This window comes from Giraffa tippelskirchi, chromosome 11, assembly GCF_054371585.1.
Source record: "Giraffa tippelskirchi isolate mGirTip1 chromosome 11, T2T-mGirTip1v1.2.pri, whole genome shotgun sequence".
Taxonomy (NCBI): domain Eukaryota; kingdom Metazoa; phylum Chordata; class Mammalia; order Artiodactyla; family Giraffidae; genus Giraffa; species Giraffa tippelskirchi.
In genome coordinates, this window is record NC_137285.1 from 97,688,540 (window position 1) to 97,701,998 (window position 13,459).

The 13,459-nt window shown below is 41.8% G+C and overlaps 1 protein-coding gene across 9 annotated transcripts in view; it reads left to right on the forward strand.

The window, feature by feature from the left end:
- PTS (6-pyruvoyltetrahydropterin synthase) overlaps positions 1-13,459 on the forward strand; it is a 32,808-nt gene that overhangs the window by 11,878 nt on the left and 7,471 nt on the right. For 3 of the 9 annotated variants that reach the window (XM_081543441.1, XM_081543442.1, XM_081543440.1), the window contains exon 6: positions 12,089-12,347. The exons of 3 other annotated variants lie outside the window; for them this stretch is intronic. In XM_081543441.1, coding sequence (XP_081399567.1) covers positions 12,089-12,104 — 16 coding nt within the window. In that variant the 3' untranslated portion in view covers positions 12,105-12,347. Of the gene's footprint in view, positions 1-4,570; positions 4,709-12,088; positions 12,348-13,459 lie in introns of all 9 variants that reach the window. 3 more of the 9 variants (XM_081543439.1, XM_081543436.1, XM_081543438.1) reach the window with 2 other exon arrangements.

A 13,459-nucleotide genomic window follows, 5' to 3' on the forward strand; every position in this document is an offset into this window, starting at 1 on the left:
TACATATATCCTCTCCCTCTTGAACCTCCCTCCCACATCCCACCTCTCTAGGTTGTCACAGAACACCAAGTTTGAGCTCCCTGTGTCATTCAGCAAATTCCCACGGGCTGTCTAATTTTACATATAGTAATGTGTACATTATTAATAACCTCAGATATGCAGATGACACCACCCTTATGGCAGAAAGTGAAGAAGAACTTAAGAGCCTCTTGATGAAAGTGAAAGAGGAGAGTGAAAAGGTTGGCTTAAAGCTCAACATTCAGAAAACTAGGATCATGGCATCCGGTTCCATCACTTCATGGCAAATAGATGGGGAAACAGTGGAAGCAGTGGCTGACTTTATTTTTAGGGTCTCCAGAATCACTACAGATGGTGATTGCAGCCATGAAATTAAAAGACGCTTACTCCTCAGGAGGAAAGTTATGACCAACCTAGACAGCATATTAAAAAGCAGAGACATTACTTTGTCAACAAAGATCCATCATGTATAGATGTGAGAGGACTATAAAGAAGGCTGAGCGCCGAAGAATTGATGCTTATGAACTGTGGTGTTGGAGAAGGCTCTTGAGAGTCCCTTGGCTTGCAAGGAGATCCAACCAGTCCATCCAAAAGGAGATCAGTCCTGGGTGTTCATTGGAAGGACTGATGTTGGACAGGGAGGCCTGGCGTGCTGCGGTTCATGGGGTCGCAAAGAGTCGGACACGACTGAGTGACTGAACTGAACTGAACTGAATGTGTACATTTCAGTGCTACTCTCTCAATTTGTCACACCTCCTTCCCCCACTGTGTCCACAAGTCTGTTTTCTATGTATGCTTCTCCATTTCTGCCCTGTAAATAGATTGGTTAGTACCATCTTTCTAGACTCCATATATATGTGTTAATATACAATGTTTGTTTTTCTCTTTCTGACGTATTTCACTCTGTATAATAGTCTCTAGGTTCATCCACCTCATTAGAGCTGGCTCAGAGTTGTTTCTTATGTTCAGTTCACTAAGTCATGTCTGAGTCTTTGTGCCCCCATGGACTGCAGCACACCAGGCTTACCTTCCCTTCAGTATCTCCTAGAGTTTGCTTAAACTCAAGTCCATTGAATTTGTGATGCCATCCAACCATCTCATCCTCTGTCACCCCCTTCTCCTCCTGCTCTCTAGCTCCTAGCATCAGGGTCTTTCCCAGTGAGTCAGTTCTTTGCATCAGGTGACCAAAGCATTCCTTTTTGTGGTTGAGTAATACTCCATTGTATATATGTACCGTGATTTTATCCATTCATCTGTTGATGGACATCTAGGTTGCTTCCATGTCCTAGCTATTGTAAATAGTACTGCAATGAACATTGGGGTATGTGTGTCTTTTTCAGTTGTGGTTTCCTCATACGGTTTCCTATGCCCAGTAGTGGGATTATTGGGTCATACGGTAGTTTTATTCCTAGTTTTTTAAGGACTCTCCATACTGTTATCCATAGTGGCTTTGTCAATTTGCATTCCCACCAACAGTGTAGGAGGGTTCCCTTTTCTCTGTGTCCTCTTCAACATTTATTGTTTGTAGGTTTTTTGATGATGGCCATTCTGACTGGTGTAAGGTGATACCTCATTGCAGTTTTGGTTTGTATTTCTCTAATAATGAGTGATACTGAGCATCTTTTCGTGTGTTTATTAGCCATCTGTATGTCTTTTGGAGAGATGTCTGTTTAGGTCTTCTACCCACCTTTTGATTGGATTGTTTGTTTTTCTGGTATTGAGCTGCATGAGCTGCTTGTATATTTTGGAGATTAACCCTTTGTCAGTTGTTTAATTTGCTATTATTTTCTTCCATTCTGAGGGTTGTCTTTCACCTTGTTTATAGTTTCCTTTGCTGTGCAAAAGCTTTTAAGTTTCATTAAGTCCCATTTGTTTATTTTTGTTTTTATTTCCATTACTCTAGCAATTGGGTCATAGAGGATCTTGTGATTTATGTCAAAGAGTGTACTACCTATGTTTTCCTCTAAGAACATTATAGTTTCTGATCTTCCATTTAGATCTTTAATCAATTTTGAGTTTATTTTTGTGTAGGTGTTAGGAAGTGTTCTAATCTCATTCTTTTACCCATAGCTGCCAAGTTTTCCCAGCACTACTTATTGAAGAGACTGTCTTTTCTCCATTGTATATTCTTGCTTCCTTTGTCACAGATAAGGTACCCATAGGTGTGTGGATTTATCTCTGGGCTTTCTATCTTGTTCCACTGGTCTGTATTTCTGCTTTTGTGTCAGTAGCATGCTGTCTTGATGACAGTAGCTTTGTATCATAGTCTGAAGTCAGGAAGGTTGATTCTTCGAGCTCCATTCTTCCTTCTCAGATTAGTTTGGCTATTTTGGGTGTTTTGTGTTTCCATACAGATTGTGGGCTTTTTTTGTTGTTGTTCTGTGAAAAATATCATTGGTAATTTGATAGGGATTGCATTGAATCTGTAGATTGCTTTGATTAGTATAGTCGTCTTCATATTATTCTTCCAATCTCATCCAAGAACATGATATATCTCTCCATCTGTTTATGTCGTCTTTGAATTCTTTTATCAGTGTATTATAGTTTTTTATATACAGCTCTTTTGTATCCTTAGGTAGGATTATTCCTAAGTATTTTATTCTTTTTGTTGCAATGGTGAATGGAATTGATTCCTTAATATCTCTTTCTGGTTTTTCATTGTTAGTGTGTAAGAGTGCCAGGGATTTCTGTGTATCAATTTTATATCCTGTGACTTTACTATATTCATTGATTAGCTAGTAATTTTCTGGTGGCATCTTTAGGGTTTTCTATGTATAGTATCATGTCATCTACAAACAGAGTTTTACTTCTTTTTTTCCTATCTGGATTCCTTTTATTTCTTTTTCTTCTCTGGTTGCTGTGGCTAGGACTTCCAAACCTGTGTTGAATAATAGTGGTGAGAGTGGGCATCCTTATCTTGTTCTTGATCTTAGAGAAAATGCTTTCAGATTTTTTCACAGTTGAGAATAGTGTTTGCTGTGGGTTTGTCATATATGGCCTTTTTTTATGTTGAGATATGTTCCTTCTTTGCCTACTGTCTGGAGAGTTTTTATCATTAATGGATGTTGCATTTTTTTCAAAAACTCTCTACCTCTATTGAGAAGATCGTATGATTTTTATCTTTCAATATGTTAATATGGTGTATTACATTGATTGATTTGCATATATTGAAGAATCCTTGCATCCCTGTGATTAAGCCCATTTGATCATGATGTATGATCCTTTTAATGTTGAATTCTGTTTGCTAGAATTTTGTTGAAGATTTTCGCATCTGTGTTCATCACCTGTAATTTTCTTTTTTTGTGGCATCTTTGTCTGCTTTTGGTATCAGGGTGATGGTATCCTCGTAGAATGGGTTTAGGAGTTTTCCTTCCTCTGCGCTTTTCTGAAAGAGTTTGAGCAATATAGGTGTTAGCTCTTCTCTAAACTTTTGGTAAAATTTGCCTGTGAAGCCATCTGGCCCTGGGCTTTTGTTTGTTGGGAGATTTTTTATTGCAGTTTTGATTTCTGTGCTTGTGATTGGTCTGTTCATTTACTTTATTGTTTTGGACTTGTTTTTGTAGGCCTTTTTGTCCTCTTGCGTTTCTTGTCTAGAGAATTTCCTTTAGTATTTGTTGTAAAGCTGGCTTAGTAGTGCTGGATTCTCTTTAACTTTGCTTGCCTGTAAAGCTTTTAATTTTTCCTTTGAATCTGAATGAGAATCTTGCTGGATAGAGTAATCTTGGTTGTAGGTGGTTTCCTTTCATCATTTAAATTATATCCTGTCACTCCCTCCTGGCCTAAAGAGTTTCTTTTGAAAGATCAGCTGTTAGCCTTATGGGCATCCATCCCCTTGTATCTTATTTGTTGCTTTCTCCTTGCTGCTTTTAATATTTGTTCTTTGTGTTTAATTTTCATTCGTTTGATCAATATGTGTCTTGGTGTGCTTCTCCTTGGGTTTATGTTGTATGGGATTCTCTGGGTTTCCTGGATTTAGATGGCTATTCCTTTCTCATGTTAGGGAAGTTTTAGACTACAATCCCTCAAATATTTTCTCATACCCTTTTTTTCTTCTCCTTCTGGGACCCATATAATTCGAATGTTGGTATTATTCCAGAATATTATCCCAGAGGTCTCTGAGACTATCCTCATTTCTTTTGATTCTTTTTTCTTTATTCTGCTCTGCTTCAGTTATTTCCAGCATTCTATCTTCCAGCTTATTTATCTGCTCTTTGCTTCAGTTATTCTGCTATTGGTTCCCTCTAGTGTATTTTTAATCTCAGTTATTGTGTTGTTCATTGCTGATTTTTAGTCTTTAATTCTTCTAGGTTCTTGTTAAACGTTTCTTGTATCTTCTCGATCCCTGCCTCCAGTCTATTTATCTGTGCCTGTGTTGTATTTCCAAGACTTTGGATCATCTTTACTATCATTACTCTGAATTCTTTTTCAGGTAGAATGCTTATTTCCTCTTCATTTCTTGTATCTTATGGATTTTTACTGTGTTCCTTCATCTGCTGCTTGTCTGTCTTTTCATTTTGTTTAATTTACTGTATTTGGTGTCTCCCTTCTGCAGGCTGGAAGGTTTTAGTTCCTCTCAGTTGTGGAGTCTGCCCCCATGAGTGGGCTTGGACCGCTGCCTTATGAAGGCTTTCTTGTTTGGGGGACTTGTACCTGTGTTCTGATGAAGGGAGTTGGATGTGTCTCTCTGAAGGTCAGTGCTGTGTCCAGTAGTATGTCTTGGGTTGTCTGGACTTGGTGTGGCTTTGGGCAGCTTTTCTGCTAATGGGCAGGGTTGGATTACTGTTTTGCTAAAGATTTGGCACGGGACATCAGGCCCTGAGGCTTGTTGGCCTTTGGGTGGGGCTTGGCCTTAGTGTTGAAATGGAGGCCTTTGGGAGACCTGTCCCAGTGGGATCGGGAGTTCTCTGGTGGTCCAAAGTCCTGGACTCGGGCCTCTCACCTCTGGGGTTCAGGCCTGACCCCTTACTTAGCACCAAGACTTTACAGGCCACACAGCACAGAAGACAAAACTCCAAGACTGATGGAGAGAGCAACACTCAGGAACACCTGAAGAACTCACACACTTATAAAGAAAAGAAGAGAGAAAAAAGAGGGAAAAAAAGAATAAAAACAGGAGTCAAAAAAGAAGAGAGGAATAAAGTCAATAAACAAATCCCTAAGTGAAAATGAATACTAAAAACTAGACTAGCCAATACACAAAATCAAAAACATGAAAAAAATGCAGTATAACTAAGTGGTAATGTAAAGTAGGAAAAAATGAATTTATTTAAAAATAAGATGCTTTAAAAATAGGAAAAATAGGTTATGAAAAATAAAGGAATAATATAAAAAGAATAAAATGAGAATATGAAAAAGAAAAAAGAAATAGGAATATATATAGAGAGAGTGGTAGGTAGTGAAATAATGACCTTGTGATTCTTCCATTTTCCTCTCCACATAGTTTTCTCCAGTCCCTCTGCCTACTCAGAAAGTCCTCCAATATTTCTAGGAAGGTCTCTGGCCGTGTTGTGGGCAGTGTGGAATCAGTTCAGACTCAGATCTTGCTTTACTGCAGCTTGTGGTGGTGGTATTTAGTCTCTTAAGTTGTGTCTGACTCTTTGTGACCACATGGACTGTAGCCCAACAGGCTCCTCTGTCCATGGGATTCTCCAGGCAAGAATACTGAAGTAGATTGCCATTTCCTCCTCTGGAGCATCTTCCCAACCCACTTCAGTTCAGTTCAGTCGCTCAGTCGTGTCTGACTCTTTGTGACCCCATGGACTGCAGCATGCCAGGCCTCCCTGTCCATCACCAACTCTGGGAGTTTACTCAGACTCATGTCCATTGAGTTGGTGATGCCATCCAACCATCTCATTCTCTGTCGTTCCCTTCTCCTCCTGCCTTCAATCTTTCCCAGCATCAGGGTCTTTTCAAATGTGTCAATTCTTTGCATCAGGTGGCCAAAGTATTGGAGTTTCAGCTTCAGCATCAATCCTTCCAATGAATATTGAGGACTGATTTCCTTTATGAACCCAGAGTCTCCTGCACTGGCAGGCAGATTCTTTACCACTGAGCCACCAGGGAAGCCCCCACTCCCGCTTGTACTTGCTCCTAAGGTCCACAGTTGCCCCTAAAGCCCACAGTCTCAGACTAATCATGGGGATATCATCCCCTGCACCTGTGGCTGCAGGGGCGATTTCCCCTTCTCTCTTTGGCTCTAGCTGCCCCTGGTGTTCAGTTTCAGTTTGGGGATCGCCTCTGCCTGTAGGTGGCCCTCGGGTGTCGGGGGCAAAAGCAGCTGCCTGTTAGGGCTCACTTGCTCCGCTGTGGCGAGGAAAGGGTAGGACACAGCAGACACAGTTAGGGTGTGTGGGGAGCGTCCGGGTGGCCGGGACCTGCGGGAAGTCGTCCCAGGGAGAGGCAGATCGTGCACTTCCCCAGGGGGGTGGTGTCAGTTTGTGGGTCTCTGGGCAGTGCCAGGCTGCTCAGGAAAATGTGGGCAGTGACCCCTGTGCCCGCTCACAGCTCGGTGGTGGAGACCTTAGGGTCCTCCTGGCCTCTGGCACTGGCGGCGGCTTTTCTACCTCTGGAGCTACAGGCTGCAGCCGGCTCGTCCCCTGATGGCTCTCCCGAGGGCAAGGGTCCTGCGTTCTGCACCCCCGCAGAGCTAGAGCGTTCCTGCAGCAGGGTTGCATGTACCTCTCTGGGAGGCCCGGGCTCTGCCCTGGACTCCCCCTGCTGTGTCGTACCAGCCTTTTGAGAGGATCTTCACAGCAGCCAACCCCGGCCCTCTCCCGGAGTCCGACCCCTGAAGCCTGAGCCTGAGTATCCAGCCCCTACCCTCTGCCGGGAGGCCGTGTAAGCCGCTTCTCAGCTGGGACGCGCTGCTCGGCAGCGATCTCTGGGGTGAATTCGCTCTGTTCTGCCTTCTGAGCACCCATCGTTGCGCTCCCCTCTGAGGTTCTGAAGCTCTCCCTCCCCTGTCCCCGCCTGTGAGAGGGTTCCCGAGTGTGCAGAAACTTTTCCTCTTTCATGTCTCCCTCACCGAGGCACAGGTCCTCATCCCGAAATCCTTTCTCTCTCTCTCTCTCTTTTTAAATCTGTATCTTTTGCCCTACTTCATGTTGAGATTGGCTTGCCTTTTTGGAAGTCTGGGGTCTTCTGTCAGCATTCAGGTGGTGTTCTGTAGAAGCTGTTCCACATACTGAGGAATTGTTGATGTATCTGTGGAGGGGAAGTTGCTCTCCCCATCTTACTCCTCTGCTGTCTTAAGTTCGTCTCCAAATAGGTTAATCTTGATAGAATGGTGATGCAGTGTGACAGGGTCATGGGAAGTCAGCTTGAAGATACAGAATGGGGACAACTGGAGGAGCCTTGAGTATCAGTTTGATTTTTATTCTTTAAGGGTATTGATGAAAATAATCAGTAGACGATCCATAGTAGGAATATGAGAAAGTTTCATTTGAGCCAAACTGAGGACCATAGTCCAGAAGACTGCCTCTAGATAACTCTGAGGAACTGTTCCAGAGAAGCACGGTTTTCAGCACAGTTTTATGTCTTGTCAGAATAAAAAACATCAAACAAGTCAGGGGTACACTCCTTCATGGTTTCAAAAAAACCAGATCAGCACATACACAGCGAGTCAGTATGACCCTGGCACCTGGGAAGGGGTCTTACCATTGAAGGAGGATCAGCATTGGTGTCCCAGAAAGGGAGGCATTTAATCTTTATTTTTAATATGGATATTCTTGTGATCGCTACACCCTTTTCTTTAATAATTAAAGCAGACATGCAATGTATATTTGAGAAGCCACAAACAGGCTATTTTGGTTATGAGGTGGCAGTGTCATGAGTGTGACAGTGGCAGTGGAAATAGGGTGGCTGGAGGAGTTTGGAACTGATGTTGTGCATGCCTACTGTGGTGTTGGGTATTTTGCTAATACTTCTTACATTACCTCTGTTTCCCCTTATAACCACCCTGTGGGGTGACCATACTAGGTATCAACTGCTGCATTATACATTACTCCAAACATTGGAGCTTACCAGCACACATTTATTATCTCACATGGTTCATGTGCCAGAAACCTGGATGTGGCTTAGCTAGGACCCCTGGCTCAGAGTCACTCATAAGGCTGCAGGCATCTCAAGGCTTGACTGGGAAAGATCAGCCTCCTTGCTCACGGGGAGTGTGAGTGAGAGAGTGAGCAAGAGCAGGATGGAAGCCACTGTCTTGTAACCTAATCACCTTTAAGTCTTTTTGTTCCTTAGAAGCAAGTCCCCAGATCCATGTCACACTCATGGGGAGTGGGGGATTAAACATCGTCTAGTGTGTAACGTGTTACCAAGACTAGCAGGAGGTGAGGCTGGGCAGGTTGGCAGGGAGTGTGTAGCATGCCCTGTTTGATCCAGGAGAGTAAAGTATATTTCGCTTTGCAAGAGTGAAAAAAAGATCTGTGATAAGTGTCCTTTTTATTTTTTAAACTGCAAACTTTTACATTCTTCCTGGAAATGGAATTGTCTTAAAGATGGGAAGCAGACTGTGCTCATTTTGCTTTTGTTACGTCTGGGATATTCCTAGTCTCCCTTGCATATAGAAAAATCCTTGTTAGTTTCACACAATTTAACTTTATAACAAGATTCTGTTGCAAGACAGACATTTTGGAAAATGCCCCACATAAACACTTATTTCTCCGGAGAGAACTGCTTTTACCACAAAAGTAGGGTAAAGTGATTCTTGCACTGGAAGATTTTTCAAAGCAGCAGTTATGCTTTCATCAGTTAGTTTTGCTTCCTTCAAAATCCATCCACTTACTCCTCCCAATATTCTGTCATCATCTAGACAGAAGTATTAATCATTAAAAAAGAGAATTAGAATTTCTTTCCCCTTCTTTTTCCTTCCCTGGTTGTTGGCTAAAGAAATGACATCTCAGGCATGTGTTCTGATTTTTTTTTTGCCACTTTATTTTTTTAATTGAAGGATAATTGCTTTACAGAATTTTGTGGTTTACTGTCAAATATCAACAGAATCAGTCAGGGATGTATTCTTAAAGATACTCAAGAAACAACTCCTCAGTACTGAAGCCCAAGTTCACCCTCATACAACTGTTTACTAGTCAATGAAAATTACCAATTTTGTATGATAGTAAGTATGGAGCTTTCCCTGGTGGTCCACTGGTTAGACTCCACGCTTCCACTGCGGGGGGTACAGGTTTGATCCCTGTTTAGGGAACTAGCTCCTACAGGCTGTGCAGTGCAGGCAAAAAAAAATTAAATTAAAAAACTCTTTTTCACCTTTCACAAATGTCTTAGTAAATGTGAGCACTGTCCTGGGGACAACCAGAAGAAATAGAGCTAGTGTGGGCTTTTACTTTTTAAAGTTTTTATTTCCAGAGTTAGAACCACATATGGGTAGTTGGATGTCTTATGGACATCTCAGACTTACATTTCCAAAAGTGAATTTTTAATTTCTCCTTCAGAATCCCCTTTCGTTCTCCAAACATGTTTACATAGCCAACTTTGTCTTCCTGGGGATTTTCCATTTCCATTTGTGGGTTAACATTTGTTTTAGTCCTCAGCTACTGATTTAAGTACAGAGAAGCTAGAATTCTGAATCAAGGGTATTTTAGTAAATTGCTTAGCAGCCCTCACTTACGGGATCGCTAGGGTATTCCCTTTATGGCAGGATAGACAGTGAAGACTGGTGGGTAGTTATCATCCTGGCTAGTGGAGAGTGGGTTTACTGTAGGCAGTGAGACCTCAGCTGGTTTTGCAAAGAATGCCTTTTATCATTTCATCTGTTTAGCCTCTAGGAACAGAGTTCCTTGTGGAGTACAGAGCTAACAGATCTGTGGCAACACTGAGGCAATATGTGTTTTTCAGCAAACGGGCTCAATTTGTTGCCGTAATAACTTTCAGTAATTCCCCAAAATCAGTACTGGGGGAACATCAAGGTTCCTCTCGTGAAGGAGAAAACTATGTTTAGAAAAGGAAAAATGCAACCTAACTGGATTGTGGGGTATAACGTCGTCCACCTTCATTTGAGGTTGTGTTGGTGTCTGTGTAGTTAACTAATAGGTTTTTTGTGTTGATTGATTTATTGTGAATTAGCATTATGTCAGCCACGATGTGTCCAGTGTCTGACTCATCAGGCCCTTTAAGGTAAGAATCAGCCCCAATTTACTGTGAGGAATCTGGGGTTTAAATAGATTAAGTCTTGTTCAAAGTGACTTAGTAAGTAGAGGAGCTGGGATTTGAACCTAGATTGGTTTGGATTAAAAAAAAAAAAGGAAAAACTGATTCAACAACTTTCAAAAAGAATCCTAAACTCTTTACATGCGCTTTATCTGCACATTTTATTTTAGCCAAAGACTTTTTGAGTTTGTTGGACTCAAGCATCTGAATCTAAAGTTATTTTTACATATAGGTTATATATGTATGCATCGATAAATATGCAGATATTTTTGCATATGTTAAATTACTTCCCAGTTATATCAGGTATATACATTTAACTTTATCTATATATATGGATGTAACTTACATAAAAGCAGGGTGGGGGTGGTCCTTATGTCCTGATTTCACTGCTGTGCCACATTTAAACAAACAGTCCAGCAATCAGAAGTAAAGTATTTCTGGTTTTCACTTGTATCTCTTGAAGGACATTACTAGAACCAGTTTGTAACCAAGAGCGATGCCGGGGACATATCCCCTAGCGTCTACTTTCAGTCCATAGAGGCTCCAAAGCTTTCTGTCTCAGGCCCTACAATACTTGACCCAAACTTTGCCTTTGCTTTCTCTTCCCCCACCCTCTCACTTGATCCAGATCTCTATTATTTAGGATGATTTAACTCCTTTAGCCATTATTTGGATTCCTTATAAGAAGAGAGAGCCTAGGAGCTGATCCAGAAAGCTAGAAGACATTCTACTTAGAAGCCTGGGGGGTGGAGGTGAAGGTGAGGCTGGAGGAAGAAAGATGGTCAAAAGTCAGACATTAGCCATTTCTTGTAACAGTTACAAATTATAAATTTTAGTCCTTGTTATGGGCACCATTTTCACATATTACGTTGTTATAATACTTGGCTTTCTTGTATATCAATGTACAATTTGTGATGCCCTTTGTGACTGAACTGAACTGAACTGAACTTGTGGCATTAAATAATTATATAGTACTTGCTTTGTGACAGATGCCATTCTGGGTGCTTTATATATATTAACTGATTTAACCTCATAACAACCAGTAGGCAGCTACTATTTTTCTCTCTATTTTAGAAATGAAGAAACCAAGGTACAGAAAAGTAACTTATACGAAGTCCCACAACTAATAAGTGGTAAAATCAAATTGAGCCATGCAGTCTGGCTTCAGAATTTATCCTTTAAGACAATTGCCAAAACAACCTCTCTTATGAAATAATATAATTTTACTTAATAATATTTTCAACGTTTACTTTAAAAAATAATGTGGGGGTTGATAGACAATAAGATACTCTCTAAATTTCCTCACTTTTCTAATCTTTTTCTTGCTTGATGGTTGATATTATAGTTGAACTGTTGACTAGATCTGGACCTTTTCTCATGTGTGAAGGTCTCAGAGGTAATGGGATTTGAAAGACATTAATTTTCTTTCCTGGGCTTCCCAGGTGGCTCAGTGATAAAGAATACACTGCCAGTGCAGGAGATGCAAGAGATGCAGGTTCGATCCCTAGTCCAGAAAGATCCTGTGGAGTAGGGAATGGCAACCCACGCCAGTATTCTTGCCTGGAAAATTCCATGGATGGAGAAGCCTGGCAGGCTGAAGTCCATAGGGTCGCAAAGAGTCAGACACGACTGAGCGCAGCACAGCACAATTTTCTTTCTACTACTTTCTCAGAATGAATAATCACTTCCCTTAAGTGGGGAGGCAGTTACTGTTTCTGACACAGGATGAGAGTGCATTGAATTTACAAAACATGAAGCTGCAAACAAAGCACACACATGGAAGAACAAGGTTGGGCAGGGAGTGTGGGAGCAATAAACTGTGCATTAAGTGCAGACTGTGGGCTTCCTTGTCATTGCCTGTTGTTTTTTTTTTCTTTTTGGTGTATCACTTTCCCATTAGTGAGGATCAGGAGTAGCTATTCCTGAGACCGTGAGTGTACATACTTCTTTACTCTTCTGCTGCTTGCGACGTGCTTGCCACTTATTGGATTCACTTAAGGAGTGACCAAGAATGGCAAATACTTGGAGCCTCTTCTGCTTCAATTCCTGCCTCCTGAGCCCCAGGAAGATATCACTAGTTGAATATGAAGAATTTTTGATCCTAGATTTTGCTTTGGAATCCTCAACAGTGTTCCCAGAAGCTTCTGCCAATCAGTCAGGTATGACATAAGGTACACCTACTTGGCATCTCTGACTAGACCCTTAGAACTAGCCTGGGTCAAAATTGACGCTTGGAGGAGGACTGAGATACTACCTGGGGGCCAGCCTTGTATGTAACCAATAAAAAATCTGAGGCAGAAGAAGGTAAAGAGATTTCTTTAAGGTCACCTTTCTACTTAGCAGCCCAAGTGGAAATTAATCGGTTTCTTGCCTCCTAATCCAGTGCTCAGATACGTCTGTACTGTTTGTCTGAATTTATCTACACCAGATTTCTTTGAGTCTAAACATTTTCCAGTTTCAGGTAGTGTCTTTGCTGAGGCTCCAGTGTTTGTCACCTTCCACACTGAATCTGAGCTGAGGCATCAGGTTGGGCGATGAATGACAAATATGAAATTCATTCCTAGCTTGTTGGGTTAGGACTCACTGCAACTTATCTTGGAGATGGTGGCAGAGAAGTGGAGGCTGGAGGAGCACTGTTGGAGCATGCAGCCTGCTTGTTGTGACAGCAAGACACACCCATACCCTCTCCTTGTCATTTGACCCAGGGAAGCTGGTTATTCTGGGTGATCCCAGGTGATCCCATGTAGGAGCTGCTCAGGGAGCCCTTAGGGTGTTCTAGGTGAAGTGCAGGCTCTGAAGTGGTCTAGCCCACTCTTCAAAACCCAGCTTCACTACCTGTTCACTGAGTGACTTTGAGAAAGTTATTTCTCTCTCTCTCTGCCTGAGTGTCCTCCTCTGTAAAATGGCTATATATTATAGGGTTGTTGTGAGGTTTAAGAGAGATGATGCCACATAAAGTGCATAGTACAGTGCCTGGCAGATACTCATAGTGGCTACCAAGTGATGTCACAGGAAATGGTAGAATAAGGACCTCAAAGAATTGGTCCCTCCACTGAGAGACCTCCCTTAAGCTAGCAAAATCTGTCAGGGTCAATTTGTTCTGAACTCCAGTTGTTAGGAGAATGCTTAATGAGGAAAGAAGCTGCTAGATTTTGACATATATGAAAATCTGTCAGGTCACTGGCTGGCCACTGAGATAACAGAAAAGAGACTTCAGTGACCACATTCAACGAGCAACACAATCTTTGCAAAACCAGTTTAGAAAAGTTAC